Here is a 15,288-nt window from a genome sequence, read left to right on the forward strand (position 1 = left end):
GTTCTTAAAACAAAACAAAACAAACAACCAAAAAAACCAACAGTTGGGATGGCAGGGGTGGAAGGAGGAAAGTCAGAAAGGGAAGTCAGAAAGGGAGAGTTTCTGGAGGAAGACAGCAGATGGCATCTCTGCCAGCATTTTTGTGTAGCAGCAAGTTGCTGCTGGAAACTTACATTTGGGTTATAAAATTTAGTTTGTAGGCATCATTTCAATTTTTTGGTCAAATTTTCACCAATCCTTCTGTTCACAGGAGCGGGTGGACATTGCTCCTAAGTTGGCTCTACCTAAAGCCCTGTTGCATCAAATGTATGCTACCACGTTTCATTGTTTTAATTGTATGTTGCCAAAGAGTTTCCTTTGCTGAGCATATGCCTCTGTAACATTTAGCTTTTTTGGTGTTGGGGACGGATGGGATGCTTGAAGCAAAATCCATGGGGTTGAAAGAAGTTTAAATGTTCACTTATGCCTTGGTAAATGTTAACTGAGATGCTGTCACTTCACATTTACTGCTTCTAGGATTGCAGAAATAGAAAGTGTTTCAGATCATTATTCTGTAGCAAGGAGATGTGCCTGCAGGAGCTATGCAAGGCAGAGTGGGGAATGTTTAAAACCTGAGCTATTTCATGTATACTAACAATGGCTACGTTTTTTCATTGTTTTTCAGAATTGGTCTGGAAGTCTGATTGTAGCCTCTTTAACTGGTGCTTTTGGATCATCTTTTCTTTACGGTTACAATCTCTCTGTCGTGAATGCTCCTGCAGTGGTAAGTGACTGACAAAACCGGCATTTACTATCAGTAGAGGGCAGCCTTGTCCATCTAGTGTGTGCTCTTTAACATCTTGCTTTTGTAATCCAACCAGTGTGTTAGAAGAGAGAGAACTTTGCTTGAAAAGTTTTCTGCTATGTGTGAAGTTTCCAACTAGGTTCAGTAGCTGTCAGGAAACTAAGTGCTCCTGTTGAGATGAGTGGGTGCACAACATTTCTTTTTCATTCTCCCAAAGCCAGAATAATGCTAAATCTTTTTCCACACTTTTGTGTTATAAGGTATTTTTAACAGCCTGTCTTTCTGGCTAGTGACTATTTGGTAGTTACAGGTGCACATTCAACAAATCCTGTTCACATTATTCAGTTCTGGAGGTTGACATGGCATTTCATTACCACAGTACAGATAATGTAAATAATGTCTCTGGATGCCTCTTAAATAATGGGCCTCTTCTGCATTTTGTGGTAATGCCTTGTTTGTTTCTGATTTTGGATCTGCTGTGTTGACCATCTGTTGACTGCAACATGTGGAATGTGTCTGATGAAAAGAGCATTGTAAAATCAGTGTACAGTATCTGAGGGATTTCATTAAAATATCAGCAATCACAAATGGAAATATGAATGTTTTGGTTTTATATTGGTGTATTGGTGGTCTACAGCGCCTTTTAATTCAATCAAACATGGAAATAACCAATTCAGTGCAGTTGTAAGCAACACGCACACAAAAAAAATACATAGTAAAATTTTTCAGCTGTCAGAAGTCCTTTTTTTTTTTTTTTTTTTTTTAGTTTGCAGTTCGTATTTGCATTGTCTTTGATAAACTGATAACCCAAAGGATTAGAAACAGACTCACCTTGTTTTAATTGTCCCTGGTAGCTTCTGGGAATTTTCTAGAAGTTCCTGGTACCTTCTGTACTGATAACACAGGTTTAGACAGATTGGATGTTTATTCTAGCATGGCACGTCTGTGCATCCCTTCAGCTTGCAATCTTCAGAAAATAAACATGACTTAACAGAATCGGTGGGGAGCTGAAATGCTGTGAACAATGGTATTGATTGTACTGACGATAGACATCTCTCCTGCACTGAGTCAGTACTGTCAAAGGAGCAGTGTGAATTATCTGACTTCAGAACTTTTAAGTGCCCTTTACAAAATGGACCATCTTGGTAATCAGAGCTCTTCTATCACTTTCTGCAGAAGTAAAAGAAAGAAAGGGCAATCATAAGTGCTGTCTGGCAACACTCAGAGGGTTAGATTAGAACCATGTAATAGATTGTAGTGGTCACCAGACAAGAGTAGAGGTGGGAAGGTTGAAGTTGCAATCATACCATGAAGAATGCTAAATTCCAGGCATCGTGGTTAGTAGCACCGTCAGGTTTGTCTATTTTTGCTTGAAATCTTTACTGTGGCTTTTGGACAGAAAGTTGGCACCATGTTGATGGCTCTTGTTGACAGGTATGATGTAGTGTTGACAGTTATGTATGAAGTCGGCCCTTTTCCAGTGTCGTATTGCTGTGTTCGGTTGAGAACATAGTGTCCTCCTTACTCATGCTAAGCCATATATCATGTAGGTCTAAAGAGTAGTCCTAGTTATACACCCTACTGAAAATACATACGTGGCTGTGTGGTTCAAGAGCAAAATACCAGTGTGGCAAAATACCAGAGAACTAGATGATCCTCTCTCTAGCCCCAGAATCAGGCTCTGTCATCTATTTTCCTAGGACAGGACACCTCCCCATCTTTGTCACACATTGTCCAGGGTGAAGAGGAGAGTCTGTGCTCTGTTTTTAGCCATGGTGAGGAGGAATGAGCTGTACTAGTGCTGTGCTTCCTGCAGCACAAGAAAAGGAACCTTTGCCCTATCTGTTTTCCCCTTGTGTGGCCATGCATCACCAAATCAGTCTGCTATGAGGTGATCCTTTAGGAACACTGATGTGTGCTAATTGAGGAAAATATAAGGGAAACAGCTTTTACCTGTAGATAAGCAGTACTCTTAAAAGAGGCTATATTTGGGTCCAGTATCTCCTAAAAGTTGTAAGCTTTGATTTTTAAACTTGGTAGGTCAAATAACTTGTTCTGGTCATATGCAGCTTATAGCTTGCATTGTAGTGAACATCTCTGTGTAGGATGTTGGATATCTTTTGCCTCTATTTGCTTCAGTACAATTCCTTTCAATGGCTAAAGTCCCTCAGTCTTAGAGAAGGCACCGTATGATGCTTCTGGAGGTTTTTAGAAAGTGCTTGATCACGACTGTTGACTAAAATATGGGATGTTTCCAGGAAACCGGATCTGAACATGTCAGCATGATTGCTGAACTGTGTAGGGGAAGTTCATTTAAGGCTGAAGATATGAACTGTATTTGTAAATCCTTGTGTACATTACCTTTCTGTGCTGAAGTTGTGCCAGCTCATCAAACCACAGGGGAATACCCCTGCAGTTCTCAGATGGAAACTTTTCCACAAATCATCTTGTAAGGTATGCTTGGTCCAACTTCCTTTTTGTTGCAAGGCGGAGATGTAATGCACCAGATCTGCTCAGAGCAGAGTTGTCTGTACTGACTAGTGCAGAGATGGGAAAAGATCAGTTTCCACTCAGTCCCCCACATTTCTATGGGAAAGTGCAATGGCCAGTCACAGGTGCATTTTTCCCTGCACGTGGTGTTTGACCATGTGAGAAACCCAGCATTAGAAGTCTGCACTGACTTCTATGAAGAGCTATCAGAATTTATTAAAACGTGGAAACATTCAGCAGTAGGAAAACTAAGATTTTAATTGTCTAAATGTTGAAGCTGCTTTTTTCCAAGTGGCATTTTTAAAATGCATTCCACAGACCACTTGTGAGCAAGGTCTTCAGAACAATGATGTGCTTTGTGCTCTGAGCAGGACGTGAAATCTCATGCTGGCAGCAACACCCTTCTTGCCTTCTTCCTGCTGGAAGCTGTGTTTCTGCATTCCTTTTAGAGCTGATACTGAGAAAGTGAGACTATTACAAAAATATATAGCTGACTGTGACAGCCATTGGATAACTGTCACTAACTGTGAGTAGCCCTTGTAACTATTGGCAAATCATTTTTAATTCTCTTAAGGCTGTCTTTTCACTTCCCTTGCTCTAAGTATTTACAGTTAAAGAGTTAAAGAGATAAGAAAAATCACTCTATATATACTGCCTGTCTTTCTCTTTCTCTTTCTCTCCCCTCAGCACCGGTGATGCCTCACCTTGAGTACTGAGTGAAATTTTGGGCTGGTGAAGCCCCGTGGCTTGTTCAGTCCAGAGCAGAGCAAACTGAGGGGAGGCATCATAGTGGCCTGCAGCTCCCTCACAAGTGGAGTGAAGGGGCAGGCGCTGAGCTCGTAGAATCATAGAATATCCTGAGTTGGAAGGGACCCATAAGGGTCACTGAGTGTAACTCCTGGCCCCACAGAGGACCATCCAAAATCAGACCATGTGTCTGAGAGAGTTGTCCAAACACTTCTTGAACTATGGAAGGCTTGGTGTCACAACCTCTTCCCTTTTCTTCTCTCTGGTGACTAGCAACAGGACCCAAGGGAATGGCACGGAGCTGTGACAGGGGAGGGTCAGGCTGGGTGTTAGGAAAAGTGTCTTTACCCACTGAGAGGGTAGATGGGTATGGAACAGGCTTCCCAGGGCAGTGGTCATGGCATTGATCCTTCCAGAGTAGCTGATAACAATCACTTGTTGGAATGTTGTTGGAATGCTACCATTCCTTGCAGGCTTTGGTTAGGACCTAGAAAATTTATATACAGAGTTAGCATTATTCAGAAAACTGATTGAAATCAAAAGGAGCCTTTCCACAGAACTCAGAAGATTTGTTGGATCTGATTTGTTTTGTGCTTTAGGTTTTCATTTTCATGTGCAATACCTCAAACTTCTATGTGTTAATAGTTTCCCATTTGTTGGCAGGGGAAATCTAGACAAAGGCGATGTACATGTTGGCACCTTTGTCTGTTATACTTGAATGTTGTAGCTTGTGCTTTCTTTTCATGAATATTTTCAGTTATTTCATGTGTCGTTATAAATAACAAAGCTGTGCTTAGAAAATTAGTTATAACACAAGAGGAAAATAATTTGCATACTATTTTTAGTCATTAGCATTAGCAAGAAATGTTAATAGTGTTCTAAAAATGTTTTGTGTTAGTATTCATTACTATCAAGTACAAATTTCAAATAAACAAGAAGATATCAGAATCTAAATATAATCTGAGTACAGGTATTAGAGAGAGGATTTATTACTTGATTTAGGGGCAGATTTATTTGGTATTTCACTGTGAAATTCTGTTCATTGTGAAATGGATCAAGAACCAGTTTGACTTTTTTTTTTCTCTCAAGTTTTTTTTTTTTTTTTTTTTTTGATGTCTGTTTGTATAGAAGCATATAAAATAAGATGGAAGAAATAAAATATCCCTTTCCTCCTTTTAAAATTAAGTTACCATGGGAGAAAACTGTTTGTCTTCTCTATTCCTACTTAGCTGAAGATAGGAGAACCCAGATATCAGGTTTTCATTTTTTTTTATGAGAAACCACTTGTCTGGCACATAGATTTATATCTGGATCATAGGTGTCTGATTTCATGTTTGATACATCTTTCATTACTGAAAAGAAATTGCTTATTTTGTTTAGCAGCCTGTACTTCATTCAAAAAGCAGTTTATGTAAATGTGAAGGGGAGAAGCTATAACTTATTTATAGAAGTGATTTGTGATTCTTAACAGTTCAAACAAAACTATCTCTTTTTGATACTATAGGCTTTTTTTTTTTTTTCCCATTAGTATGAAACCAACAGCTGTCAGCTCTTGCCTCTCTCTTCTAACAGTTATTTGTCTTGGCTGTGATTTTTTGGGGGGAGAAGAGTGTTATTTTTTTATTGCTTGACTTAATAGGTCCCTGATTTTTTATGGCTTCCAGGTGCTACACTATCACAATTAAGACATAAAAGTGGATGCAGCTTCCCTTCTTATCACAATCCATAAAACCCCATTTTTTTAGTTCACTCTATTTTTTTTTCCTAAACCTATGCTAAAAATTTTGCTATAGCATCACTCATTTTTACAATACTGCCCCTATGGAAAAAAAAAAAAAAAAAAAAAAAAAAAAAAAGTAAAATGCACTTCATTTTGAGCAGATCCAAGCTCTGTAATTTAGGACTGAGATACAAAACAGAGATGACAAATGTTGTTTCATGGTGAGCACAGTGCAGACCAAAAGGATTCCTACTTATATAGCTTCTAAAGTATCATTAAAAATTTTCCAGGGAGTTTCATAAGCTAAATATGAATCAGAACAGGCCACCGAAGTAGTACAAATTCCAGGAGATAAATTGCTTCATAACTGGTCTCCATTCCTGGTTTTATTTTATAACTTAATTTTAATGTGACTTTCATGCAATATAACAGACAAATTTCTTTTTGGTGTGAAGACAGAAAGCAGATTTCATGTGTTATACTCACTGGGGATTTAGAATTTGTTGCTAAAGTCAGAAAGTTTAAGTTGTTTTCCCAGGTGCTCATAAATACCGTATAGCTGCCTACTCAGCTGAGCCAAACGTCTGTCTTATTATCTATATTCCTCTCCCTGTCACTGTAGTTCTGCGTTTGAAGTATGGTCTGGGACAAGGTCCTAATGCCAGAGGTGGAGATCTGCTGACTTTTGGCCATTTGGCAGCCCCAAGAGGATGGCTTTTGGTCAGACCATTCATCATGGGTAGTGATGACATGGGCACACTGGACCCACTACTTCACTACCCAAAACTGTCTGATACCCTTAGAGTATCACCATTTTGAACCTGTGAATAACTTATCTTCTGTATCTTTGAACAAGTATACAACAGATTTTGAAATCCTCCATGAAAGACTGTGATTCTCTGTGGTAGCTTAACACCTGGAGTATTTTCCATGTATGTGTGTTTGCACAGATTTCTGAAAGAAGCACAATGGCAGCAAGGCAAAAAAAGGGTCAATAAATGGGAAAACTACTGTAAGATACTACCTCCATTGTGTTACGTGTGTAGAAATGAGTGGATAGTCTTAATTCCTCCCACTCCACACACAAATGTGGCTCTTTTCCTTCCTCCCTTCCTCCCTTCTGTCCTTCCTTCCATTTCCCCCCTCCCCAAAGTTATTATCATTACAGATCCATGAAAAAGCAGTACAATTCTTGTTGATTCACCAGCAGTACTTAGCATTTAAGCATTTATATATATATATATATATATATATATATATATATATATATATATGTCATGATGTGTGCTAGAGTGCAGTTTTGTTTAGCTTGTCCAAAAAAATGTTATGCTAGGTTGCGATGTAATACCTTGTTTACCTGGGGTTAAGGGTATGTATATGAGCAGCCAGCGGAGCTCAGGTGATGTGCAGCACCATGCTATGTGTGGGTGGTATGATTATGTGCCTGAGCCCTTATCCCAGTAAGGCTAACACAAACTGTTGCTCATGTTGTACTGGCAACCTAAATTGTAACATCCTTTCTTTAAAGAAGTTTCTCTTTTATAAGCTTCTTCTATGTTCATGTCTACTGGTGTTTCCACCTTGTTTTAACTGGCATGTCATTGTATGCTGTGACTGGTTCAGTTAGTCTGTAGTACAGTTACATCTAGAGTTGAGTATCCTTTTTTTAGAGGAGGGCGATAGAAATGCAAAGGTGGTCCTTGCAAACAAACTACTGTTGTTAATTCAATTTCTGTAAGTAGTGTTCTTAAAGGGTGGTTTTTACATGTATTACTGTTATGTATTTTCTTTCAGTACATCAAGAAGTTTTACAATGAAACTTGGGAAAGAAGATATGGCTTCTCAGTGGATGAAAGCACCCTGACTCTCCTCTGGTCTATAACTGTATCTATTTTTGCCATTGGTGGCCTTGTAGGTGCTATTATTGTTACCCCAATCGTGAAGTTCTTTGGACGGTAAGTGTATTGGAAACCTTCTGGTTTCTAAAGCAGTTGCCAACCTAACTTCTCTAGAAAGCTTTACTTGTATTTTATTTTTTTTTTTAACTCTTTTTACCTTTAGCAGAATGCAAATTAAAACATCTTCAAATTATAAAAGCTTATAAAAGCTTTTCTCTGGCCTTACTGTGCATTATTTGAATCACAGAAACCATCTACTCTGAACTGACAGTGGGTTCAGATGTCAAGGAAGTTGAATAGACAAGAGTGCAAAAGGAAAATACCATATAAAAGGAAGGATTTCAGAAAGGGTTGGCACCTTCTTGTTCTGCAAGTTTGCTGGGTATCTTACCCTACACAAATAAAACTATTAATTTGTCTCATTTGCTTCTCAACCAGATTTGTTGTCTTGCAGTAATACAAATCTTTTTTTTTTTTTTTTTTTTTTTTTTTTTTTATCCTTATTGTCAACTTAAAATGTAGTTTGAAGAAATAGACTAGGGTGAAGTTCATGTTTATTTTTCCACATGCTTGTTGTCACCTTCCTTATTCTATGCAATGCAGCATTTGACCAAATCTTGACTATAACAAATACCAGTATTTTAGAAATGTTTTTACTGGTTTGTCTGCATTTTTGCAGTAGGTAGCAACTAGATACTTCTGTCAAATTTCAGTTTCATACCTTCTTCCAAAGACTTTTAAAAGTGATTTTTAATTTCCCTGTTTGGAAGGGGCTAGATAAAAAGCCACTATAATATGCATATTAACTGTTCATATGGCTTTTTCTTAATTATAAATTCTATATCATTTGATAATTTCTGCTTGATTAAATCACCAAAGAAAGTCATCATAGAGTCTCAAACATAAGCAGTCCTCTCCATTATATTCATTTTTTTGTATTCTACGTTTGACTATTTCAATCATGCACTTTACATTGTGCTCTCCCAAGTCTGTTTGTCATCTCTCTCAACCCCTCTCCTTAGATTTTTTTTTCTTAATTGTCACTATATTTTATCCCAACTCTTCCACATCCCATTTTACACCTCAAACAATAGTTACACATTCTTCCATTTTGCACTTACTGCAAGTCACTGCTCTCTACTTTGTAAATCTATTATCCAATTTTATTAATGTATTCTATTCCATCAATTCACCATTCATCAAATCACCATTTTAATTTTAATTCATAAATGTTTTTCGTAGTCACTTTTTTTGTTTGTTTGTTTGCAATTTCTTTTTTCTATTCATCAATTTGGCTTTTACATACTTATTAAATATATGAAACTCCCTTAGTCAGACTGTTTAATTCCTGGAATTGTCACTAAGTCTGCTCTTTTTTAAATTAATGTAGTAAAAAAAAAGTTCAAAGAAGACTGATTTTTGGTGAAGAGTAGAATGGTTTTGTGTGAAAGTTTGTTAAAGTGGTGATTGATGTCAGTTGAATACTATATTAAGAATACTGCTTTGATGGGAGTAGATTGTATTTCCAGGGCAGAGCTTTACAGCTTGGAGGCTCTGTCCCTGTTTATTATGTTTATCCCTGTCAAACCATGAAAACAGCTTTCTCATAGATATGGTATAAGAGTACTTGATTAGAGATAGGAAGGAATGACATCTCTCAGAGACACTGGATAAAGGCTGCTCATCAAATGTGGCTCTTGGTTTTGCTGTTCACGTTGCAGTGTGTTTGTCTGGTCTGGGAAACCAGACTGACATATCACTACAGTAACTGTAGATCACATTATGAAATGTTGACAGAACAATGAAATATGCTGTTAAATTGTTTAAGTGTAAGTTAGAGAGCTGTGTGTATGATGAAGATGTGCTCCATTTATACTGACACAGAATAGTGTACTAATGGGGATCAAAAATATTAGTTGGAAATAATGTATGACTTTAAAAAGAGCACTCTTGATTCGTATTGCTGTAAGATTAATAACACAATTTTCAGATTACCAGATTGTTAGGCACTACTTATTTCAAGAGAGGTTCGGGGCAAAATTTTCAAAGAGGGCCTTCATCCACATAAGCAGAAGTCCCATGTTCAGATGTGGTTTTGACACTTTATAATTTAAATTCTCGTCTTCTACTGAAGAGTAGCTGCTGTTGCACATCCTAAACATCCTGAGAGATACATTCAGTGAATTGCTTGAGCCACTGCTGGGGAGGAATTGCAAAAGAGGTGTAAGGCCTCTTCACTTCTAGCCCAGTGAATTGTTTTGAGTCTGACGCAATTAAAGAAATTTATCTGGATTATTTTAGTAATGCTACCATTTCTTTTATTCTCAAGTTATCTGCCGTAGTTAAAATAGTGATTAGTATTTTTCTGTTACTGGACTTGACAGTTCATTATTTAAAAACCTAGCTTCCTTACTATACTTTTTGTATAAGGTATCATATTTGCTTCCTAAGGTGAGCTTCTAGAGTCTTTATTATACTGAGTCTTTATTATATTTTGAGGAAATAATATTTTTTTGATGAAACTTAAAAATTCTATCATTTTCCTGGTTTTGAGTTTTATGCAAACAGATCATTAATTCAAATCCCTAATTAAAACTGAAATTATTGCAGCTGTGGAGGTCATAGAGTCAGTAGGATTCTGTTCTGGCCTTTGTGGAACTATACAGTATCATAAGAGCAAATGACAACGTTGAAATCACAAGATAGACGTGATTTTGGAAAAAAAAAAAAAAAAAAAAAAGAAGAACAGTTCTAAGGAGGAGATGCTCAAGATACTCAAAAATATCTGTAAAAAAAATCTTTTTTTTTTTTTTTTGTAAAAAATATCTATAAAAAAGAAAAGGGAAAATTATTTAAAGCTTAGCTCTGTTTGTGTCAAGTTGATGCGTAAATTGTCCAGCTCAACTGGGATGCTTATAGAAACTGTGATTTCTACTGAGCAAATTGCTCATCTCTTACAACTATTTCCAATTGAGCACAGAAGTGGAAATTACAGTCCTGCAGCAGAACAAATAGCCAACCTTAAGAGACAACCAATTTTTGGTAATAAGTTGCCATGCTTATTGTTTGGCTTAGGATATAGCTGCTTGTGAAAAACTGCTCTGTGCTCAAACAATCAAAAGTTTTTTGATTGCATCTTCCTTTTGGAATGCATAAATGCTTTATTTCTCTGGGCTAGAGAAAATCCTGAATTTGAGCAGAAGAAGGAACAGAGATCTTTGAATTTAAATGAACTCTAGTCTAGGATTTTTAGTGTGATAGACGCAGCAGAGGCAGTTTGCCATGAACTATATGATTAATAGAAATATAATTCCCCGTCCCCTCCTCCCCCTTCCCCAAACATATTTCCTTTTGCTCTCAGCTGAAACAACCCAGGGCTCTTCACACAAAACAGTGACTGTCTGCATGCCTGTAAGTGCAGTATGTGGGGGGGGGGGTGTCCTCATACTTGAATTCAGGTTCCCTTTCCTAGCTCTGACACTGTTTTGAAATTTAGCTTTAGGTTAAGTCGACTTCACTCCCTATTCACCTGTTTACAAAAATAGGGTTACTGATGTGCTCTATAACCTTCAGCAAGACTGAAATGAAATGTGCTATGTGAGAGCTAGGTGTGATATTTATGTTTCAGTGGGTTTCTTGTGCCATTTGACAATTGCTTGGTCAATCAATTTGTGAAAATGATTAGGCTGACCAATGCACCAGTATGTGACTTTTCTTCTGGTAGGTTAGTTTTGAAGTTTGTATGCTTACACTCTGTAAGCGTGGTAAGCAGTTATATGATGATATTGGTTGGAGTTTCCCAAGGGAAAGTGTCTGCTACAGTACTCTATGAAGTGTGGTATCATTACATCATTTGTATTGGAGTTATGCAAGCAGGATATACAAGGTTTTTTTTTGTTTATTTTTTTGTTTCATTTTTCTTTTTCCTATGCCCTGTGTCTAGTTTAATACATTCCTGGCCTATGTGACCAGGAAAGCATGGTTAATTTATGATTGTAGCAATTCTGAATACAACATGACCTGATTGGAAGTAAAGCAAGGTAGCATGTGGAATCTGAAGGGTTTTCTTGTTTGTTTGTTTTTTGAGAAGTGGTGATTTATGAGAAGTGGTTATTTCTGTTCATAGATGTGCTGGGCTGGTCCCAGCTGACAGCTGAGCACCCCACCCAGCTGTTCTTCACTCCCCACTCTGCAAGCTAGACAGGTTGTCAGAGAGAAACAGGAGGAACAGCAGGAGCAAGAAAACTCATGAGTCAAAAAAAAAAAAAGAAAGAGAAATCGCTTACAAATTACTGTCATGGTTGAAACAGACTCAGCTTGGGGAATTTAACTTAAATTATTGCCAGTTAGTATAAACATTTAATTACTGATCAGGTATTAGGAAAGAAAGAAGGTGAATATTGAAACACCTTTCCTCCTACTCCAGACTCCTCTACTGACTCCTTAATAACCATAGGTTATACTGAGTTGCTTTGGTGAGGGGCCAGGTGGTAAAAGGGGTCAGGGTCAGTGCATAGCAGCTTCCCTCTGCCCATCATTGCTTTTTTCCTATTCTCCAGCATGCTTCATAGAATAAGTGGTTGCTGCCAACCTTTTCTAAAAGGATGTTATATTTTTCCGATATTTTTTTTAAGTTGTAAAAGAAGAAAGTAACAACTCCAGATGAATGTATAGCACTTGTTTGACCTGACTTGTTTCCATTTTTTGACATTATTTATTATCTTTAGCCCTCTATCCATTTAGCCCTATATCCATTTGAAAAGCCTATTTCAAATAGCAAAATCAGCACTTTTCTCTTGACAGCTATGTTATACAAACATGTACTTTAAATGTGCTGTATCTCTTTCTTTGTCTGGTCTCAAGCAATCTCATTCAAACAGTGTTCAAGCAGTTTTTTAATTAAAAAAAAAAAAAAAAGGAAAGTTAAAACATAAATATTCAATATACTTACTATTAAAAATATATTAATTGTTGTAACTAGTTGGATCATTTGTTCAATGGCTGGAATATTTCCATTTGGTGGCTATGTGTTGAACTGAAGAAGAATGTGCAACATGGACCACTGTGTTGGTTTGTTACTCATTCTGGAAAAAAAAAGGGGGGGCGGTGGTAGACAGCCCTTCTGATCATTCCTGTTATTTTACATGGAAGTGGCAACATAGAGAAGGTGAAAATCCATTGAAAATACTTAAAAATTTAATACCACTTTAGTTCTTTAATAAAATTGGTGTGTTGTCAGCCTACATAATTTACTGTCAAAGTTAATGGATTCCTCATAATTAACATAATCAGTGATGTTTGTCTGCCGGTACATTTTGTTATCAAATCAGTTGTTTCCTTCATATGTTGTTTGAATGGCGCTTGATGCTTCAGCATTGAGTTGTAATTCAAGAGCAAAATCAAAACTGTTCTTAATTAAGTGACTGAAAACCTGGTAAATACAAAGCTCTGTTGCTTTACCACATATAGCTGAGTGAGGTGACTAATAGATGGAAAATATAAGGATAGATCATTTTCTTGCCACGTTATTGTGAAAACAATTATGTTTTGTCCTGTGTTATATCATAAGCAATGCTAATGTGATGTAGTGTAGAGAGGCCACCACATCTTCATTAGACATTGCAAGCGATGGCTGTGATTCTGCCTGGGAATTTCAAGAAGTTTTTTCAGTCACTTGTAGGGCTGAACCTGAAGTTAATGGTTCTCCAGCCATTCACTTACAGGCGGTAATTTAGCAAAAAGCCACTTGTGGGGAGAGAACAAGATGTGTATAAGGTAGCAGTGATTTTCTGAGTTTTAGGTGGGTTTTCTATTTAATCTTTCAATGGAAGATAGTTGCATCAGAGCTATTGATCTTATATCTTTACCCAGGCTTCTTGCATAAGTTCAGAGAAATAGTATGTCTGTGTTTGAATTTGACAGTCAAAGGACCATGAAATCATACATATTATTTCTTTTATAAAGTATTTCCTTCTGGAGAAGTTATGAGACTTATGAGTCACTGTTGAATTAATGAGTACTCAAATTTGAGCAGAAGGTTCTGTAAGATGAAAACTGTAAGATATACTGCTGTTGGCATAATATGAATGGGAAATGGAGATGTTCTGAAATTTAAAAAATATATTTTCTTCTCTTTCTGTGTATGTGTTTTTTTTTTTCTTTAACAAAGTAATATTTTTTTCATAAAAAAAGAGCTTTGAAAAAAAAATCAAATTGACTCATACAATGAAACAATTCAAAAATTGGAAAAAGTTGAAATTATAAATCAATATTTTGGTTAATTTCAACATTTTTGGAAAGAGGTTGATTTTTATTGCCATGTGTCCCCTTCCCCCACCCCCACTTCAAGTGTGTTTTCTTAAAATTACAAGTAGTAATTTTCTTCCATGTATCTATTTAATGTCATGGGTTTTGGGCTTATGGATGTTATGGCTGGATTATAATGACATAAATAATGTCAGTGCTTGGAAGTTCTCAAAATGGTAAAAACAATATGTGGAATAAAAATGGCTATAGTTATGTTAGCTTATTACTATTTGAAGTGCATTTGCTGGTTCCTACATACATTCATTTACTCAGAATATGTTTGTTTCTAATCATATAGAGAGTCTCAGGCATGGCTCTCAGGTTCTTAGGATGTGTAGGATTGCTAGTTGCCATGCCTTCAAAGTACAGCTCTTTTGTTGACTATGATATTTTTTATTTTAAAGCCGTGGTATAGGTTTGGAACTGTATCCATTTAGGTATAGCATTGTGCTATGCTTTGGAACGCTATACAACATTTACAAGGCACAGTTTGTTAAGCACTTTTGGAGTTTATTTATGAATACGTAAGAATAATAGCCTAATGTGCTTGGAATATGATGAGATTTATCTGTTATGGTGCTGGTACCTACATAAAGTATCTTCTCCTTTTAGGAAGTGTACACTGCTGCTCAATAATGTATTTGCAGTGACAGCTGCATTGCTGATGTCACTCTCTTTGTTGGCGGGATCGTTTGAAATGCTCATACTGGGCCGCATTATAATGGGTGTTGATGCAGGTAAGCTATTATCATGCTGTACATATCTGTAATACTTGCATTACACATAACCCTTCTCTCCCCCAGCCTCTGGTGTCCACCCTAATTCTTTCCCCTTTACTTTATCAGCTCCTATAGAATATGCAATGAAAATCATTTCATTGATTAGGAGGATGTAGCCTATTTATTAAAGCTTCTTGCTCTTGTGCGTTTGGAAGTTGTTTAATCCAATGCTAATAGTGGTAGGATTAAATAGGACATTTGGAACATCATCATTCACTCCTAGCAACATTGTCTTCCCAATTTAAAAGTAAATCATGGAAGCACCTCTGTACCAGAGTAGTCTTGCACCTGGTAGTAAAGTTCTCTGCAGCTTTACAGATTTCTAAATGGTTAGAAGTACTAACCTAATATGGAGACAGACTTGATGGAATAAGATGGTTTTATCCTCTCTGTATAGTTACATGAAGTTAAGCAATGGAAAGTGTTTTGGCTTTTGCAACACTGAGCATTTCTGGCAAACTTTGTCTATCTTGTCTATAAGTACAAACTACAGTTCTTTGAAAGTAGATGCGTATTTCACTTGCAATATGCAGTTTATGGGGAATTTTGGTGCTAGCTGCCAAT

At 36.9% G+C, this 15,288-nt stretch overlaps 1 protein-coding gene across 3 annotated transcripts in view; it reads left to right on the top strand.

Moving 5' to 3' along the window:
• SLC2A9 (solute carrier family 2 member 9) overlaps nt 1–15,288 on the top strand; it is a 127,918-nt gene that overhangs the window by 27,222 nt on the left and 85,408 nt on the right. For all 3 annotated transcript variants that reach the window (XR_014317385.1, XM_082759073.1, XM_082759072.1), the window contains 3 exons: nt 665–763; nt 7,536–7,696; nt 14,558–14,682. Coding sequence is in view for 2 of the 3 variants with exons in the window: in XM_082759073.1 (XP_082615199.1) it covers nt 665–763; nt 7,536–7,696; nt 14,558–14,682 (385 nt within the window). In the remaining variant the exon portion in view is untranslated. The remainder of the gene's footprint in view (nt 1–664; nt 764–7,535; nt 7,697–14,557; nt 14,683–15,288) is intronic.

This window comes from Aythya marila (genome assembly GCF_965140915.1).
Source record: "Aythya marila genome assembly, chromosome: 4".
Taxonomy (NCBI): Eukaryota; Metazoa; Chordata; class Aves; order Anseriformes; family Anatidae; genus Aythya; species Aythya marila.